The following is a 20,722-nucleotide window of genomic DNA, read 5'->3' on the forward strand; positions in this document are numbered from 1 at the left end:
GGCAGCGTTCACACTTGTTCAAATGAACCGCATTAACAGAACAATCGCACCAGAGTTCGTTTTAATCGAACCAAACCTGCTAAGTGTGAACACACCCTAAGGTTTTGGCTTAGTTATTGTTCAGGGTTAAGGTTTAGTTCTCTTAAGGGATTGTTTGTTTCTGGTTTTAAGGTTAAATTCTTATTAAGGATTTGGAGTGTGGGTCTGGTTTATGGTTTGAGGTGTAATTTTCATTATGGCTTTTTGGTTGATTCTGGTTTAAGGTTTGTGTTTTACACCTCGTTAGAGTTTGGTTCTGGTTCAGGGTTTGAAGTTAAGTTCTTGCTAAGGGTTTGGTTCTGGTTTAGGGTTTGAAGGTTGCTTCTTTTTAGAGTTAGGAACTGGTTTATGAATAAGGCTAAAATATGTCAATGCTTTATTTGTTGTAGATTTGAGAGCAGACAATTTGTGATGTCAATAGTAAAACTTTAACCAAGCTGAAAACCATAAATAATACCCTGGTGATTGGACAACTTAATGATGTTGCTCTCAAATCTGGTCTGCATCCGATTATGGTCGGACTTGCCTGAGTAACAATAAAGAATACACTGGTGAGCAAAAACATTATGACCACTCATAGGTGAAGCGAATAACGCTGATCATCTCCTAACAAGGCCACATGTCAAGGTCTGTGTAGATTAGATGGTAAGCGAACAATCAGTTCTCGTAGTCGGTGTGTTGAATGTAGGAGAAATGGGCAGGAGTAAAGACCTTGGCACAAGTCACAGAAAATGTTAATGGTGGTTACGGGAGGAATATGTCACAACATACAGTGCATTGTACCATGCTGCGTATGGGTCTGTGTAGCCGCAGACCGGTCAGAGTGCCAATGACAGCCCCTGTCCACCGTCGAAAGCGCCTACAATGGACCTTGGAGCAGTGGAAGAAGGTCGCCTGGTCCGATGAGTCCCATTTTCTTTTACGTCACATGGACGGCCGTGTAGGTGTGAGCTGTTTAACTGGGGAAGTGATGGCTCCAGGATGCACTGTGGGAAGATTACAAGCCGATGGAGGGAGTGTGATGCTCTGGGCAATGTTCTGCTGGGAAACCCTGGGTCTGGCCATTCATGTGGAAGTCAATTTGACACATGCCACCTACCTAAACATCGTTGCAGACCAGGTACACCACTTCATGGCAATTGTTTTCCTGATGCCAGTTGTCTCTTTCAGCAGGATAATGTGCCCTGCCATACTGCACACATTGTTCGGGAATGGTTTGAGGAACATGATGAAGAGTTCAAGGTGTTGCCCTGGCCTCCAAAATCCCCAGATCTCAATCCGATTGAGCATCTGTGAGATGTGCTGGACCAACAAGTCCAATCCCGCCGGGTCCACCTTGCCACTTACAGGACTTGAAGGATTTGCTTCTAATGTCTTGGTGCCAGATACCACAGAAAACCTTCAGGGGTCTTGTAGAGGACCAAAAGCATATTAGACGGGTGGTCATAATGTTTTGGCTCGTGTGTATATTGGTAATAGTTTGATGTATAACCAAAATGATTGATTTTTTTCCAATGTTTTCTGAATTCAGACTGAGGGTGCGGATGGCATAGTGTGTGGAAGAATGTGTACTTACCTTTGGTTGAGTGTAAGTGTGTCATAGCGGATGAATAATGGTGTGTAGAAGGCCTCGGTCAGCACTGCGTAGATGGTGATCATGATCAACAGAATGGCCAGCTTCAGAACTGAGTTCAGTCTCAGGAACACTGCACAGGTCACCATTGCCAACACTCCCGTAAACACGAAATACTGTCAACAAACGACCACACAACAATAAAGACCACATCAACAAACCTTTTCACTCATCACTTAAAGTGCAGTGAAAGAACTGATCATTAACTCTGTTTCTACAAATGGCAGAACAGTTCTATAAATCCTTTTAACAGACTGAAAATGCCCAAAAGAAATGGATATGTTTGTGTGGGAGGTGGTGGATGAAAGGACCTCTGGATAGAAGCAGATATCTGGGATTGAAGCAGATGCATTAAAAGTCTGGTTCCTGAATGAGACGGATTTATCGAAATCACACCAAAGCTACAATAAAAGAGAGAAGAGAATGTTAGATGCAAATGTTAGAGAATAGCATGCAATGAAATCTCACAAATAAACACCAACATACAAACAATTCAGATGCTTAGCTCTGGTTGCACATGCCATTGTCATTTCTGTTGTAGAGTGAAACGTCAATGGCAACTATGCACTCTGTGGTCATATGTTTGCGTGTATTCTACAATTCGTACAAATTCTGTGTTAAAGATGCAGTGGCTATATAAGGATGACAACTAAGTGTTTGTTCCATAAAGTTTGTTCCAAACTTTGCAGCTACTGGTTCGTGTATGCTCTAGAACTCGGAAATTATAGTTTGTTGGGCAGTTTAGCCAACTCTTTAGCCATAAACTGGTGAGTGTTGTGTAACTTTGTGACTAGAACTTTTTTTTTTTTGGTATGATAAGATTGTCTACAAAAGAAAACAAATTCCTTTCCACAATTAGTTCAAATTAAGGTAGAAATTGATAGTAGAATGTGTAAATTGCATATTCGTAATGATGTGTATGCTAGGATTTTGTGTCGCACAACAATGATAATTTTGGAAAGAAAAAATTATATGTGTTTTGCTCACTATGTTGATCATGGCAGCCAGGAAGTTGATTAGGATGGAGAGGAAAATGACGACGTTCCGTGCAGCGTACGTTTCATTCACCCAGCAACACGCTTTTCGCAAAACCAATGGCAAACACTTATAGTCCTCCGCCGTTGTCACGATGACAAGGCAACAGTGAAGAAAGATGAGGACAGAGAACTGTATCACCATTGTGACCATCCTACAAACATCAGTGAACACAGATATTACATGATACTCTTTTGTGAGTTTGTTTGCATATGCAGGGATGTAACAGAATATTCAAGATTGGATGGGATGAAATCTAAAAGTTTAAAACTTGGTCATTGAAAAACCCATATCGAACACTATTGTAAATAGTGCCCCCTAATGTCTATGGTAAATATGGCACTATGCTTGGGTGTTTCTTCAACTAGGAATAATTTTTTTTATGTATCCCAAATATGTACCGAAACTTTTTGGAAATTTGATAAAATTCCAGCTTAATTGCTCTCTTCATAATTCACATGTTTCATATTTCATATTAGTGAAAAATATATTCATATTTTTTATATATGAAATATATTCATATTTCACATAAATTAAGAAATATATACATATTTTCATATTTACTGTATCTCATTGGCTCTGTACATGTACTATGCACAGTGACAATAAAGTTGGATCTAATCTAATCTAAAAATAGTTTAGTTGTGATGGAAATGATGCCTTGGGGGCGTCTAAGAGACAATCCTAAAAATGTATATAAATAATTTCACACAATAAATATTGAAATGGTTTGTTTATTTTTTTATAAATGTAATAATAATTATTTTTATGATGGATTTTCATATTTTAAGTTTGGGACAATACAATAAAATCTACACATAAAAAATATTTTAAAAGTAGCTTAATAAATTATTAAATTATTAAGGCATGGGGCCAAGACAGTTTAAATGTGATCTTAATATAACAAAAAGAAAAAAAGTTGCAATCTTTTAGTGTTTCTAAAAATATCAACCCCAAGGACATAAAAGTGTCTAAAATAGAAGAAACACCCATAGGTATTTGAGTGTATGTATATGAATAAATGTATGTGATTATATGCATATGAGTATACGGTGTGAATGTGAGCATATGTTTTACCTTGCAGAGGGCAGAAAGCTCTGTATTCCAGTTATGAAGAAGAGAACAATGAAGGCACACACAAGATTAGACTTAAACACCTCATCTCTCATCTGGGAGTACTGCAGAGGAAACAAACACACATAGAAAAGTGAGGACAGAAGTTCTTCTTCACATGACATGATAGACATCACACACACACAACACCATGAAAGCAATACAGTTCACATAGGAGAGAGTAGGGTAGGGCCTCTCTCTTTTACTCACAAACTAACACACAAACTCCTGCGCTCTTTGGGTTAGTGAGAACATGTGTGATGTCAGGGCTGGTGGCGAGGCAAAGCAAAAAAAGCACAGAGTAGCACAGAGCAAAAAGTCAAGCAAAGGGGCAAAGGAAAACTCAAATGAGCACAAATTATGTGACAAAGGAGACAAATAAAAGACTTAAAAGCATTTTCACTAAGATGACAACATGCATGGTTAGTTGATCTTGAGTAATTTGAAGGCCAGTTGAGCGCAAATCCCAATTCCTCAAGATTAATTAATGTTCATATGGTCAACCAGGCTGCAGTGGCAGTGATTAGAATGAAACAATTTGGAGACCATCAGGTGAAGTCAAAGAGTCATTATACTAAGTGTTGATTTGAATTAAGGCTCTCTCCCTCTTTGTCAGAACACATTGATCGGATCAGAGCTAAAAAGAGAGAACCCATTTTGTCAGAACATTAATGAAGCTACAGTCTACCATGCTGGAAAATCCAGTTAAAACCAGCTACTGATGGTAACTGGCATTATATAGTTTATGGCTGGTCAAAGTTGGTCATTTATGGACATTAGCTAGGCCAAGCTGTTTTAAATAGTTGATCTGTTGGACTTTCTCCTGGTGTGGCTGAGGCTGACCAAGTAGACCTTCTTGGATAAGGTAGTTAGTGTTGGTAGACCACACTGGACCAGCTAAAACACCAAAAAAAATAAAAAAAATATAACACTATATTTTAGCTGTTCCAAGCTAATCTAGACGGCAGTTGGAATACCAAATGTTGAGCATGAGGTTGACCAGGAAGACCATTGTGGTGAGGTCGTGGTTAAGTGTTCATCCGGGGAGAGGGGAAGCAGTAAAGATTCATCCCTGGGTGATAATTAGGTCTAACAGCTGTTTCTTGTTGCAGTAATCCGGGGAGAGCGATATGAGGAGCCCATGCCAGAGGAAGGGGAGAGAGTGAGTGATGCACAGGAGTGCAGCACAATAGAGTGTTTATCCTGACCATTGAGTGTTTATTTTGTGAATAAAAAGTTTGAAGATTCCTGAACCACGATACCTCATTCCCACCCCGACCAGTCCTGTTACAGTGGTGTTGAAACTCAGGATCTTGAGGAAGACAATATGAGTCCTCGCTGCTAGCCGACGTCATTAAATCCCTTGGCAGCATGCACCAGGCTCAATACCAGGCCCTGCTTGAGCTACGTTGAGATCAAGACCAGTGTTTCCAGGCAATACTCCGGGCTCCAGTGGAGGACCAGCAGACCCTCCGGAGCTTCATACACCAGCAGCAAGGCTCAGCTGTGACCCCGGACCCAACAGCTTCCATGCCCCCACTCACCCTCTTGAAAATGGGCACGTAAGATGAACCGGAGGCATTCATAGAATTATTTGAGCAAATGGTGGAGCTGCAGAAATGGCCGAAGTCACAGTGGGTGGCTCGCCTCCTTCCGCTGTTGTCCAGGGAAGCCCAGCTCGCAGCCCAACATCTGTCTTCAGCGAATCTCCTGGTGTATGAGGATTTAAAGAAAGCCATCTTGCAATGGGTTGACCGCAGCCCAGAGCAAAAACGACAGCACTTCTGCTTGCTAACGCTGAGCGAGCGTGGCCGCCCATTTGCATTTACCCAACAGCTCCGTGATGCCTGCCAGAAGTGGCTGTTGGCGGAGGAGCGCGATGCCGAGGATGTCATCGATCTGGTGGTGCTGGAACAGTTCATCCTTCATCTGCCGACAAGAACAACAGAATGGGTTCAGTGCCACCGTCTGGATCAGAGGAGGCCGTCCAGCTGGCTGAGGACCATATGGCAGCGTACCCGAGGGTGGAGGTGCCCTCGTTTAATCTCTCTCCTCACTCTCTCTCTCACACTACCCCGCTGGGGACAAAAACTTAGTGTAGAGTCTGCGGTTAATTCCCGCCTCACCCATCCACTAATTTTGGGAATGAATTGGCCAGCATTTACTACTTTATAGAGGGGAATGTGTGTGGATGGGTCCTGTGACAAAGAGTATCGGTGTGTGGGGTGTGATGCGCTGGCTGGGGAGGTGGAGACAGGGCCGTCAACAGCAGCTCCACGTCAGGATGCCATAAGGGAGGGGGAAGTCTCGGCTTCCCCAGCCCTTAGAGAATTCCCTGTTGGGGATTCCCCTCTGGAGCAGTCACGAGACGAGACCCTTAGGCACGCTTTTGGTCAAGTGAAAGTGATTGATGGTCAACACCTCCGGCCAGACGTTGTACTCACATATCCGTATTTTTCAGTTATTAAAGACAGGTTGTATTGAGTGACAAAGGATGCTCAGACAAAAGAGGATACAACCCAACTGTTGATACCAAAAAGCCATCAGGAAGTGCTGTTCCAGATGGCTCATCATAATCCGTTGGCGGGTCACTTAGGGTGAGAAAAAACACTTAACCATCTAATGGCCCATTTCTATTGGCCGGGCATTCATGGGGATGTCCGCAGGTGGTGTGTGGCATACCGTGAATGTCAGCTGGTGAACCCGATGGCCGCCCCAAAAGCGACATTGTGCCCGCTTCCATTGATTGAGGTCCCCTTTGAAAGAATTGGTATGGACCATGTAGGGCCATTATGAATTACTGGGTATTAAATCGATTTGCACCCGTGTTTATCACCCACAAACAGATGGGTTGGTGGAACGATTTAATAAAACCCTGAAAAATATGATTCGTAAGTTCTTGCATGAGGACACTAGGAATTGGGATAAGTTGCTTAAACCTCTGTTATTCGCAGTACAAGAGGTCCCTCAAGCCTCCACAGGGTTTTCCCCATTCGAGCTGCTGTACAGGCGTTGGACATGCAGCGTGCTTGACGTCATGCGGGAAGCTTGGGAGGAGGGGCCTTCTAACAGTAAAAACAAAATTCAGTACGTTCTTGATCTTAGAGCAAATCTCCACACTTTGGGTCAACTAACACAGGAGAATTTGCTCCAAGCTCAAAAACATCAAAGCCAACTGTATGATAGGGGCACTCGGCTACAGGAATTTGCACCAGGAGATAAAGTGCTTGTATTACTCTCAACATCGAGCTCCAAATTACTCACCAAGTGGCAAGGGCACTTTGAGGTCACACGACAAGTGGGAGATCTTGATTATGAGGTAACATGAACAGATAGAGGTGACACATGTCAGGCTCCTTGGCCTGAGTTGGGTGATGGGAGTGTGTGGCGAGGCCGTGGTTGACCGTTCGTCTGGGGAGAGGGGAAGCAGTAAGGATTCATCCCTGGGTGATAATTAGGCCTAACAGCTGTTTCTTGTTGCAATAATCCGGGGAGAGCGATAAGAGGAGCCCACGGCAGAGGAAGGGGAGAGAGAGTGTGATGCACATGTGTGCGGCGCGTAAGAGTGTTTATCCTGACTTTTGAGTGTTTATTTTGTGAATAAAGAGTTTGAAGTTACCTGAACCACGCTTCCTCATTCCCACCCCGACCAGCCCTGTTACAACCATCTTGGCCAAGCTAGTTAGGGCTGGTAGACCACCTTGTACCAGCTACCATGTTTCAAAAACACCACCTTTAAGCTGGTCCAAGTTAGTCCAAGCTGGTCTAGATGGTTGATACCATCAGTTGAGGCAACCAGCTGGTCCAAGATGGTCCAAGCTGATCTAGATGGTTGATCAGTTGGATTTACATCTGTTAATCATGAGGTTGACCAGTTAGACCATCTTGGCAAAGCTAGTTAGGGCTGGTAGACCACCTTGGACCAGCTACCATGTTTATAAAACACCACCTTTAAGCTGGTCCAAGCTGATCTCGATGGTTGATACCATCAGTTGTGACAACCAGCTGGTCCAGGTTGGTCCAAGCTGATCTAGATGGTTGATCAGTTGGACTACCATCTGTTAAGCATGAAGTCGACCAGTTAGACCATCTTGGCAGAGCTAGTTAAAGATGGTAGATCACCTTGGACCAGCTACCATGTTTTAAAAACACCACCTTTAAGTTGGTCCAAGCTGATCTAGATGGTTTATCTGTTTGACTACCATCTGTTAAGCATGAGGTCGACCAGGAAGACCATCTTAGCAAAGTTAGTTAGGGCTGTTAGACCATCTTGGACCAGCTACCATGTTTCAAAAACACCACCTTTAAGCTGGTCCAAGCTGATCTAGATGGTTGATCAGTTGGACTACCATTGGTTGAGCCACCCAGTTGGTGCAAGTTAGTCAAAACTGATCTAGAGGGTTTATCAGTTGGACTACCATCTGTTCAGCATGAGGTTGACCAGTTAGACCATCTTGGCAGAGCTAGTTAGGGATGGTAGACCACCTTGGATCAGCTACCATGTTTCAAAAACACCACCTTTAATCTGGTCCAAGTTGGTCCAAGCTGATCTAGATGGTTGATCATTTGGTCTACCATTGGTTGAGCCCAGGTAGACCATCTAGGACAAGCTAGTTAGGGCTGAAAGACCACCTTGGACCAGCGAAAAACAGCAACCATATTCCAAAAACCAGCTTGACCACCTTAAGCTAATTTGACCTGTTTTTCCAGCAGGGTTTAGTAAGTGAGAACATTTCAAATGGCTGTACGTGTATGTTTTGCCTGCCTGTGTGTTTTCCAGGAAGTATTGATTGGTATTGCTAGCACAAAGCGTCCTTCAGTTCACTTATGATAAAAACACTCTCCCCTCCTCTCTTTTTCCTGCACCTCCAAAACAAAAACAAAAAAACAATACAACAAGAGCGAGAGAGAATGAAAGGGTGAGAGACATAGAGGCAGAACAGGATGGCTGGAAGAGGGCAGCAGGCTACCTTGTGCTCCAGCAGCGCTTCTCTAAAGGTGAGAGAGAAGGGTGAGATATGTTCTTGGCGGAGCTTGTCCCCGCTGCGCAAGGCGATGGCGCTCTGCATGCGAGCATTAATTTCCTGTGAGCCGGCGCGCACATGCAGGGCTTGAGCCAGGTGGTTGGGGAGCAGGTTAATGGAGTGACGTGTGAGCGCAGCCAGAGTCTACAGAGGAAAAGCACATGCAGCGCCCATGAGTCTGAGAGGGAGAGTGTATTTGATAGTTTGTGTTGTCAGTGTGTGTACGTGTCTGTTCATCAAAGAGCTCCGCACACCATGAATGGAAGTCAAAAAAATTAGAAAAAGTATTGAACACACACACACACACACACACACACACACAAAAAACACATGATTAACTTTTGTACTGCAGATGCTATGAACTGAAAATAACAGGCTTTTCTTATTGTCTACAGCTTGGGCCATTTGTTTAGAGTGGATATAGAAAATCCACACACCATCACAATGTCTAATATTTCAGTTGCTTTAAAGCCGGAAAGCCAGACCTTTTATATTGGATATTTTAAGTATCAGAATATGAGGCTGTTCCAGTTAGTTATTCTAGCCTGTGCTGGATGGGTGGTTTTCCATAGTTTCTAGCTGGTCCATGCTGGTCTAGATTAGTGTTTCTCAATCCTTTCCTAGAGGACCACTAACACTTCGCATTTTGGCTGTCTCCCTTATTTGACACACCCAATTCAGATCATGAGGCACTCTACTACTGAGCTAAAGAGCTGTTCAGCTTGTAGTCCAAAAACCCGGAAGAGAATTCACCATGGGTTCCCTTGGGATTTTCCTATGGGTTTTTATAATGGGGTTTTTGAACTTATGAGAAAAATAAGGTCTGTGGTAAACATTACTTGATGATACGTGGATGTTTTGTTCTACAACATAAATTACAAACAGTCATACCTCAAACGTGAATTTTGAAGCCATATTGATTCACATTCCTTTTTTTAAAAATGCATGCCGGCTTCAAAATTCACATTTGTCACGTAATGTTTACCACAGACCTTATTTTTCTCATAAGTTCAAAAACACCATTATAAAAACCCATAGGAAAATAGAAAATAGGGAAACGAGGGAACCCATGACTTCCAGGTTTGGCTACAAATTGATGTCACACTTCAGCTTTATTCAGAGTATCAGGTGTGTTAGATAAAAGAGACATTCAATACAAAATGTGTAGTGTTAGGCCCCATTTAACCCTGACATTTAAAGCACTTGACCACATTTAAAGGGATAGTTCACCCAAAAATGAACATTCTCTCATCATTTTCTCACCCTCATGCCATCCCAGATGTGTATGACTTTCTTTCTTCTGCAGAACACAAACAAAGTTTTTTAGAAGAATATCTCAGCTCATTTGGTCCTTATAATGCAAGTGAAAGGTGACCAGACCTTTGAAGCTCCAAAAATCACATAAAGGCCACATAAAAGTAATCCATATATCTCCAGTAGTTAAATCAATATCTCCTGAACTGATATGATAGGTGTGAGTGAGAAACAGATCAGAATTAAAGTCCTTTATTACTATAAATCTCCATTCTCACTTTCAAAATGTAAAAGAATGTGAAAGTGAAAGTGGAGATTTATAGTATAGATTTATAGTATGTTTCTCACTCACACCTATCATATCGGTTCAGGAGATATTGATTTAACCACTGGAAATATATGGATTACTTTTATATGGCCTTTATTTGATTTTTGGAGCTTCAAAAGGTCTGGTCACCATTCACTAACATTGTAAGGACCAACAGAGCTAAGATACTCTTCTAAAAATCTTGTTTGTGTTCAGCAGAAGAAAGTAAGTGTGTAAGTGTGATCAGATCTCTATCCGATCACAATGCAATGCACTTGACTGCAAGGAGTAAATGCAATCCATCTTAAGAAGATCCATGTACTATCCAGATAGGAAAGCATTTTAATGCCAGGTGTAAAGGGTGGCATAGTGGTCCTCCAGGAAAGAATTAAGAAACACTGGTCTAGAAGATGGATCAGTTTGACTACCATCTTGTTAAAGCTTGTTATAAGCTAGTAAATTACCCTGGATCAGGAACAAACTGGTTACCATGTTCCAAAAAACAGATCCCAGCTTAAGCTGGTCTAGTGTGTGTTTTTTATTTTTCCCCAGCAGGTTTCTTTGTGGTCTGAAATATGCTAATATATGGGCAATACAGGCTTTGAGGAGATGACAAAAGATTTAAACATGAAATAGCTGAGATGTTCATATATGGAAAGAGGTTGAACAAAGATATCACAAGCCTTAAACATACTAAAGTCAATGATCATGACATAAATGAAAAATGTCATGAACGGGACCTAGCTGTTTTAATATTCATAGACACACAGTAGAAAATAATTTTTTTTCATGTTAATTAATGTTCATGCTACTTATGATAAAAGCGCTAAGATCTAATCATTATGTTTGGCTCCCCTGGAGTTTTCATTTAGATAATCTGGCCCCGAAAGGAACTATTTGAAGAGACCTGGTCTACTGTATGGCAAAACCTTTGCTATGTAATCGTGCCTATGTTGCCCAAAAATGCTGTCGATGAAGTCAGCTCTCTGAGGTTTGGAACAGAGCCCATATATATTAATACAAGCTTACTTGTTGTCTATAATTTTGAGCAAGATGAAAGTCCCTTCTCATAAGGCAAAGCACACATGAATTGTGATGCTCAGGATGTTTAATATCCATGTGGAAAAATGTTCTGCTGCCCAACAAAACCAAAGTAGAGATGGTAACTTGAGGGGTGGTGGTAACTTAAGAGTTAAGGAACCAGGCTGGTTATGCAAAGATTGTAGGTTTGGTCCTCCTACCATTTTGTGTTGTGCCTTTGACTGAAATCTGAAATCAACGGGATTGTCCATGCTATCACTGTACTCAATTGCTGTAGATGAAAGTTGTCTGTCAAATGACAAACAACAAGTCTTTTTGGCTTTTATTCCAAATGATAGATGTATGTTTAGTTCAAAGCCACCAGAATCAACCAACCTGAGAGCAAATTCAAGTTTCAAGAGTGCTGTTTTGCATCATCATGCTGTCAAAGAACATTAGATGGAAGAATGAGAGAAGACCTCCATAAGGGTCACCAGACACATTTCTTTAAAGCTGTACACAATAATGGCCATATATATCACACACAGATGAACTGTAAGTAAAATGAAAGCACTGTATCATGATGTGTTGTATTGTGCTTGTATGTATTTAACTGTGGATATGTCAGCGCAAGGGTAGAGGTCAAATGACAAAATTTTCTCATGAACGCATGACTAGGAGATGATATTGCATAAACAGTTTCTGACACACACGTTTGATTTTGTTTTGGCTGTTGAATGTATCTTTAAAGAGGACCTTCTATGAGGTCATCAGAGCTGTTAGCAGGATTCCTGTGGTCACTGTGAACCGTGACTCATCTAGAGATGGACTAGAAGTAAAGTACATGAACTCAGCTGTAAGAATGCTCACACTAACACACACACACTCATGAAAAAATTGGGGCTGGGTATTGCCAATCACCTCATAATACGATATGTATTGCAATGTGTATCATGCTTGTCTAAGCTGGTCTTTTCTGTAAGGAAACCTTTTTGAAATCTTACATGGGCTTCTCATTCATCAGACATTAACAGTTGTGCATTAGTAGTCTTGCATTGCCACTATTTTTGGACTTTTGGCATAAAGTCTGGTCCACTTTGCTGCTTAATCTGTCCAAGACTGACTATGCCTAGGGTCATGAAGGTCACTGATGCACTGCATTCCTTTAAAATATTCTTTAGTCAAATAGCCAGGGAGAGAAGCTGGCAATTTTCGTGCCAGCGCAAAGTGCAAGTCACCGTGGGTGGGAGTGTTTGCACTATCTGTGCACGCAAACTTTGGGTTTATTGTATGTAAATGAAGTGGAGCAGAGCGCAGTTTGCTATTTTCCTGAGAAATAGGTCATTGCGCTAAGACGTTTTAAAAGGACATCTGTTTGCAGCGCAAGTCCAAACTTAGTTTCTGCACTGAGTTTTAATTTTTATTTATTTATTTATTTTTTAAAGATCTAATTTGTATTGGTATTTTACCACCTGTTGTCTTAGAGGGATTTTTAAAAGGGTCCAGTGGAAGAAAGAAAAATGTTTGGATTTGGTATGATTTTTTTTGACCACTTTGTTATTTTTATTATATTTTCATTTCATTTGAAGTGTAATTTGAATTTAGAAATATTTTTTTGGTTAAATTTGTTCATTTATTTCGATAACTGAATTACATTTTTCAAAATCGACTGGTAGAAATGAAGTGCGTTCCGATACAATCACTGTTAATACTAGCCATGATTTCTGTCAGTAGATGAAAATGATTCAATAATACTACATTCTTTATAATTTAACAGAGCTAAATCCTAATCCTGACGAGAGCCACATTTTCCGTGTTTATAAAAGGAACGTGTCACTGTCAAAGAAAATGCCTGACATTCAACAGGGATGAAATTGTTAATGCACAAAAGAACGTAAGTCCATATTTCTACTCTTCTAATTCATTGCGCATACAGTCCATGTACACTACCAACTTCTTATGTATGTGCTGTCTTTTTTTTTGTTTTTTTATCACTAGTGCTTTAAGAGAATGGACTATATACAGGGTTGGGAGGGTTACTTTTGAAATGTATTCCACTACAGATTACAGAATACATGCTGTAAAATTTGTAACGTATTTCGTTAGATTACACAAGGTCAGTAATATATTCTAAATACTTTGGATTACTTCTTCAGCACTGGTAGATTTTTTTACTTGTTTTGACTATAAAAACTCTGCCAGTACAGTAAGACAAAATGCACATGTTAAAAATACATTCTCTGAAAAACCTAAATATCTTATGCACTGTTGTTTCTAAAACAAGACAAATCAAATTAATCTTGTTTTAAGGATTTTTAGATATATTTACAGGAAAACAATACAAAAATTATTATCAAGAATACGATTTTTGCCCTAATATCAAAGGTCTTACTAGAAAAAAGAAATTATGATCCAATGTGAATTTTCTTGATTAAAATATATGATTGTGCCTTACATGTGCATGTAAAATGGCTATAAATAGCATTTTAGCTTAGCATAAAGCTGACAGTTTACACAAGGTTTATTTCTATTTCTTTTCTCAAAACTTACTTCAAACTTACTTCTCTGTCTTCTTGTATGAATGTAACACTTCATAAGAAAGCGTTTCACCGCTGTTCAAATGCACTTTTGATTGCATCATTTATATGTATAAATGTTTTCCATCTGAAAGGACTAAATATTAAATGAAACAAATGACAATAAAATGCAATGTAATCTCTTCAGTAATCAAAATACTTTTTGAATGTAACTGTATTTTAATTACCAATGATTTAAATTGTAACTGTAGTGGAATACAGTTACTAATATTTTATTATTTTTAAATATGTATTCCCGTTACTTGTATTTCATTACTCCCCAGCCCTGACTATATACTAGAATGCAAACAGTGCTGGAGAAGGACCTCAGAATTAAATTGCACTTGACCTAGCCCATTAGCACTTTGCGTGTGAAATTTCATCAAACCCACTTGTGCCTAGTCTTAGCGCATGTTTGCACGAAAATACCAAAACTTCATGGCTATGCCCACTGAGTTTGCATGCATGATTTATGGCATAGCCATGTGCTTTGTGCTAGCACTCTTAAAATAGTGCCCAGTGTGTCATAGGTTATCAAATGTATGTATCTAAATAACTTCATTTATGTAGTAGCTCCATGTTTGGAATGTCTTTAGAAATATGTGAACTTCTCAGCCAGCCCTTGCCATTTGCATTGTGTGAAATATGCATCAGACAGGCTATGGTCAGAATGGAATATTAGCATACTACTTACTACATACTTTGTACTATTTTTAAGAATAGTATGTGAAACAGAATGCATTATGCAAGAATAAATGTTTCAAGCTGTTGTATTCTACTTCAGTCAAAGATTGGAAACTAATGAAAATAAAATAGAAATAAAACTAAATTAAAAATTCCAAACTATAATAACCCTGCTCACAATAAAAATACTGTATACTTCATAAATAGTACAAGTAGAATGGTGGTATGCCACTCTGATCATAGCCAAAAGAAAGACTAGAGAATAAGCATCAGTGTATGTGTGAACTGATGTGTGTAATCAGAATTGTATTAACTGATGTGGGCTGGGCGAATCTGATTGGATTAGGTTGTGTTAATCTACTGTTAGCATTGGGATTTTTCATAGAATAATCCCAGTTCCCCTCTTTCTTTTCCTGTAGTCCCCCTCTCTATTATCACAGTGGCACTTCTTCTGATTAACATTTTTTATTGATTCATATAGATAACAAAGAAAAGCAAAACAAATATACACAGAATCAACATTTAACCCCCACTATTACGCCTCCTCCAACCTGACCCTCAACAACATCCCTGTGGTCACACATGATTATAGACACACACAAAAAAAACATTAAAATAAAAATATACATATATACAACAATCACACACATTTAAAACTAAACTTCTCCCTCCACTACCCCTCCCCGAGAGCCCTCCAAAAATGCTAAATAGCTACCCCATTTCCCATCAAACAAATCCCAATTCCCCAGCTTTCTACATGACCCTTCCTCGAAAGCCGCCACCCTCCCCATCTCCATGCACCATTCTTGAAATGAGGGCGCTCCAGCTGACTTCCATCCCCTTAAAACAATTTGTCTGCCAATCATAACACTGGTTAGGACCCAATTTTTTGTGTGTTTATCCCCTATATTGATGACCGCCCCATCACCTAAAATACAGAGTCTGGGGCAAAATACATCACACATAAAACAATGAACCTTGAGCCAAAATTATTGGATCTTAACACAACACCAAAAAACATGGGTTGTGTCTCCATCTTCTGATTGGCATCACCAGCAGGTGGGTGTGACTTTATGACCAAGCCTATACAATCTAGAGGGGGTCCAATAGAATCGATGTAACATTTTGAATTGCATAAGGCATACCCTTGCATCTCAAGATGCAGACTTGACATTTTTTAGAATCCTAGCCCACACTCCCTCCTCCAATACCATGTTTAAATCTTTCTCCCATAATCTCTAGACAGAAGTTAAAGCTCAATCCCCCAGACTCTGAATTAGCAGGGAGTAATACACTGATGCCTCATGACCTTTTCCAAAAGCAGTAATCACCACTTCCAGTGTATCTGCCGCCTTAGGGGGTTGTGTGCAACTCCCAAAAATAGTAAGAGCAGGTGGCGCAGCTGTAAATATCTAAAGAACTGAGTTCTGAGAATCCCAAAATGTTGAACCAAATTTTCAAAGGATCTCAACACTCCACTCTCATATAGGTCACTGAGTGTATTAACCTCCCTTACAATCCACTCTGACCAGCAGAAAGGGGACTTATTATTACTTAATTTTGGGTTCAGCCATATGCTTGAGGCAACATCTAAATAAATGTCCGAATTAAACACTCTGGACACTTTTGTCCATACTGAGTGCAAATGTGAGATAACGTGGTGTAACTTAACTTCTCTGGTTAGTTTAATAGAAAGGCTTTGCAATTGTGAAATAGGGGCAAGAACTTCCTGTTCAGTACAAAACCAGGGAAGGGCTCTCTCAGGTGGAAGCGACCAATGAGCCAAATGTCTGAGACTGAATGCACAATAACAAAACAAAATCCTGGGTATGCCTAGCCCACCTTTGTCAATCGGCCTATGCAACTTACTGCAATGTAATCTGGGACGTTTGCAGTTCCAAATGAAGGACTTCACTATGCTGTCAAATTGTTTGAAATAAGAGAGGGGAACATCTAGAGGGAGAGACTGTAGCAGGTAGTTGAATTTTGGAATACAATTCATTTTGATAACATTAACCTTCCCAATCGTAGATAAATGCAATGAAGCCCACCCGCCCACATCGCTCGAAAACCCCCTATTTAAAGGGTCAAAATTAACTCTAACTAAATCACACAAACTTTCTGGGAATAAAACACCCAAATACTCAATTCCCTGTTTGGGACAGTAGGCAAGACACAACATATGCTGGCAACAGTACTGTCTCACTCACAGACCATTTAATGTTCTATTTCAAGTCATTTCAAGATCATTTTGATTCTGACATGACCAGAAGGAGAAGGGTCTGTCTGCATCCTTCTGACATGACAAGCCCACTACAAGGCACACCCACTACAAGTTACGCCCTTCTTCAAATAACTAGAGAAATGTTAGTCAACAGTTGGATGTCACATTCATACACTGTCTTTGTTGTGTTTATTAGGAGTGCTGCAGCAACCGTACACCCAGTGTGATTCTTTCCCCCAAGCCACTTGAGCGCAACCACGCACTGCAGTCATGACTAAACCCTCAGGAATGTTTTCATTGGTCATCTCAATCACGCAGTCACCTGTGAATAGTTCAGACTCCAGAAAGATCATGAACGGATCCGATGCCGACCAATGGTAAGATTAGCCTGCCAGCAGTTTTCAATAAGGGCGTGGCTTGCGCTTAAGTGGTTTGAAAAAAATCATGCGTACACCCACACCTTTCCCTACCCCTAAAACCTAACCCTAACTACAATGATTATAAAAATGTAATTTTTGTAAAATTAATAAACATTCTGCAACTTAAAAGTTCTACTCAATAAAATCATACCGCCGTGTCACAAGGTGGTGACAATGAAATTTGATGAAAACGAATAGGAGAAGAAGCTAGCAGTGTGCTAAGCTAATAGACTTACCGGTTAGCTTGTGAGCTAACTGGAGAAAAAAGAACAGAGAAAAGTTTAATCTCACCATTTATATCTTCGGTTTAATAATATAATTTATGACATATAATTTAAAAGTTATTATTTGTTATATTTACACATTCAACACAACATGAACCATATAGCGATTGCATAGGATTTATAAAGTTCTTTTAACCAATATAATCGCTTTATGATCCAAGGGGGCGTTCCTTGGAGTAGTAGGTGTTCCTTGTCATCTAGCGGGATGCAAACAGGTACTGTCCATGGACAGTGTTATTTTAGAAATATGAATGCTATACACATAATTTGAGCTCACATTTCATGTTTTATTTATTTGATTTATGCACAGTCAATGATTTTTCTCATCCAAATTATTTGAGGAGGCACTGCCTCCCTTGCCTCCTCAGAGAAAACGGCACTCGCTGGTGACCAGCAATACTGGTTGTTTAAGTGGGGTGTAGTTGGAAGATTGAATTTTTTTTGGCAAGAAAGTATGACATTGGACTGGATACTGTGCTTTTACGAGCAGGAAAGATACCCTGTTTTTCCTGATTAAGGTGGGGTTTAAGTTGCTTTTTTATTGGAGAGTTAAAGGTGCACTCAGTTATTCCTGAGAAACACTGTTGATATTCAAACTCAACTGCCAAAACAAACACACCCCTCCCTTCAGTGCTGCTTTGGGAGCTCCGCCCCCCAAATTCATGCACGCCAGACGGTTTTACGCACACCAACTCCAGACACTCACAACTCTCCTGCTACTAAATCTAACATCACAACAACAGCATATATGGGTTCTGTGAATCATAGCAAAATTAATGTTACCCACCTATTGAGAAGAAAAAGAGCAACTTCTGCATCCGTCTTCAAGCCTTTTACCTCTCGGAGGTCTCTCCACCGCTAAAAAGCCTCGCCGATGTTGACGCGGCTCCTAGCCCTCGACTTATCATAATCCTTCTATTTTAGTTTATATTCGTCTGACCTTTTTCTCTTGGTCTGTTTCTCAGCCATTTGTCCTCCTTGGAATTTAGAAAGTTCACATCAGCCAGATTTGCCGTCGCTCTTCTTATGAAATTGCCTCTCGCTCTGCCCCCACCCCCCATCCTGTGTACGTGCAAGAACCACCTCCTGTTGCTGATTGGCTGGAGTAGTGTTGTGTGGATCGGTCTGTTCCACTTTGTTTTTGTCCCATTTAAAGAGCCAGGGCTGTGTACAAATACTAGATTTTTTTCAGCCCACACTCAGAACGGACAGCTAGCAGACTGTGAGGAAATAGTTGCAGAATTTGACAAAAAGTGTATTGGATTAGAATTACTGAGTGCACCTTTAAGTGCATGAATGATGGGACGAAGTTATGGGTCAAGGATGCGGAGATGAAAGAAGAAAGGCTCACTTTCTTTCTGCTTTATTGTTTGTAATTTGGAACAACTGTCATGGAGGGACACCAATAGCCAAGGGCTGGTTATAGTGCATGTGTGTGTGGATCTGAGCTGTCCTAAAATGGGCCATTACTAAAACACACAGTTTTAGAACTTCTACCTAGAGATGGCTTTTAGAAAACAAGAAAAATGATAGAGGCACTAAAGCTCTCACGAATTGTATATCTTTGGCTTGTTATGGATTTATTTATCGTCTATGGAACACAGATGCCATTTATCTTTTAACTCGCATCTTTTAACTGATCATTTTTAAATGTGTTCTCTCTGAAATACAAAATACATAGTCCCTCTTAAAGGGACAGTTCACCCATAAATTAAAATTCTGTCATGATTTACTCATCCTCATGTTGTTCCCAACCTGTATGACTTTCTTCTGTGGAACAAAAAAAGAGATGTTAAGCAGAATGTTAATCTCAGTCACCATTCACTTTCACTGCATTTTCCCCATATCATGAAAGTGAATGGTGGCTGAGACTGAAGAAATTCATGAAACAACATTAGGGTAAGTAAATAAAGACCGCTTTTTCATTTTTGGGTGAACTTTCCCTTTGAACTCCTGAGTGAACACTCTCAGCTTGCAGTGTTTATGTGTGGTTGTGTATGTAAGGGTCTCCATAAAATTTTGGACTGCACGCAAAACACAACTAAATCCATTAACAAAACCATCCTTCGGCAGAACACACACCCAAAAACCCATACACTCTCTAAAAAACTCACACACACACACACACACACACACACACACACGCACACACACATACACAGTGGCTGCAATGCGTCACTGAGGACAAAAGCTGAAGAGAGGGAGAGGATGTGGGGTAAAGGAGAAGAAAAGGAAAGCACATGAAAGAGGAGAGGAGAGAAAGAGAGGGAGGGATAAACGGAGTGCGAAGAAGAAAAAGAATCCTGTTACTGCCTTACAGACATTCCTGTTGTCATGGATACCAGCCTTATAATCTTACATACACACATGAACATATCAGCATACTTCTGTTTGAACACATCTAGAATAGCTGAGACATGCACGCACGCGCGCACACACACACAACACACACAGACATCTAATCAACCTGAAAGCTTGTGCTCTCAGCTGATGTGTAATTGGCTGGTCGCCCTGCCAGTCATACAGTGAGGGCTCTTTGATGTGTTAAGATGACTGCATGACAAAGGCAACAAAAGCGCCGCATTAATCAAAGACAACATTCCCTTATGTTAACAACGTCACCATAGCAACAGCCTGGCAACTTGGCCCACACCAAGTGAGAATTCTGCATCATAATCAGCTGCACTGTTCCTGCCCTACAGCCTTGAGAACCCTCTACAATACTGGCCCCTGTCCTACAGCCCTGAGCAGTGGTGCCTGCAGCTGTACAGCCGTACGCACTGTGCGTACCATGAGCGCTCCGACTGACCTGAGAAATTTTTACTCAGAATATTTCACCAATCAAGAAATGTGTCCCATATTTCTGTTGGCTGTTTAAAAGAACTAGCAATGCCCAATTTGCGAATGAATAATTATTTTGAGTCGGTTCTTTTCAGTGAATTGGCCAAACGGGCTTACAAAATGGTCTGAATCGATTCGTGATACACTACGTTCAGATCGCTCTGTCATGTGTATTTTGTTGATTCATGTATTTCATGTCTTTATTTTGTAAAGTTTAGTTCCTGTTTCCTTGTCATGTGATTTCATGTTTTCCCTCCTTGTTCATGTGT

General features: G+C 40.5%; 1 protein-coding gene across 2 annotated transcripts in view; it reads right to left on the reverse strand.

The window, feature by feature from the left end:
* The window catches only part of LOC127443123 (adenylate cyclase type 8-like), a 76,433-nt gene that overhangs the window by 14,993 nt on the left and 40,718 nt on the right, over positions 1-20,722 (reverse strand). Inside the window, exons 8-12 of one of the 2 annotated variants that reach the window (XM_051701647.1) lie at positions 8,791-8,988; positions 3,785-3,885; positions 2,660-2,861; positions 1,984-2,073; positions 1,616-1,788 (exon numbers count right to left, since the gene is read on the reverse strand). In XM_051701647.1, the coding sequence (XP_051557607.1) occupies positions 1,616-1,788; positions 1,984-2,073; positions 2,660-2,861; positions 3,785-3,885; positions 8,791-8,988 (764 nt within the window). The remainder of the gene's footprint in view (positions 1-1,615; positions 1,789-1,983; positions 2,074-2,659; positions 2,862-3,784; positions 3,886-8,790; positions 8,989-20,722) is intronic. The other variant, XM_051701648.1, reaches the window with a different exon arrangement.

The sequence above is a fragment of the Myxocyprinus asiaticus genome, chromosome 6, assembly GCF_019703515.2.
Source record: "Myxocyprinus asiaticus isolate MX2 ecotype Aquarium Trade chromosome 6, UBuf_Myxa_2, whole genome shotgun sequence".
Taxonomy (NCBI): Eukaryota; Metazoa; Chordata; class Actinopteri; order Cypriniformes; family Catostomidae; genus Myxocyprinus; species Myxocyprinus asiaticus.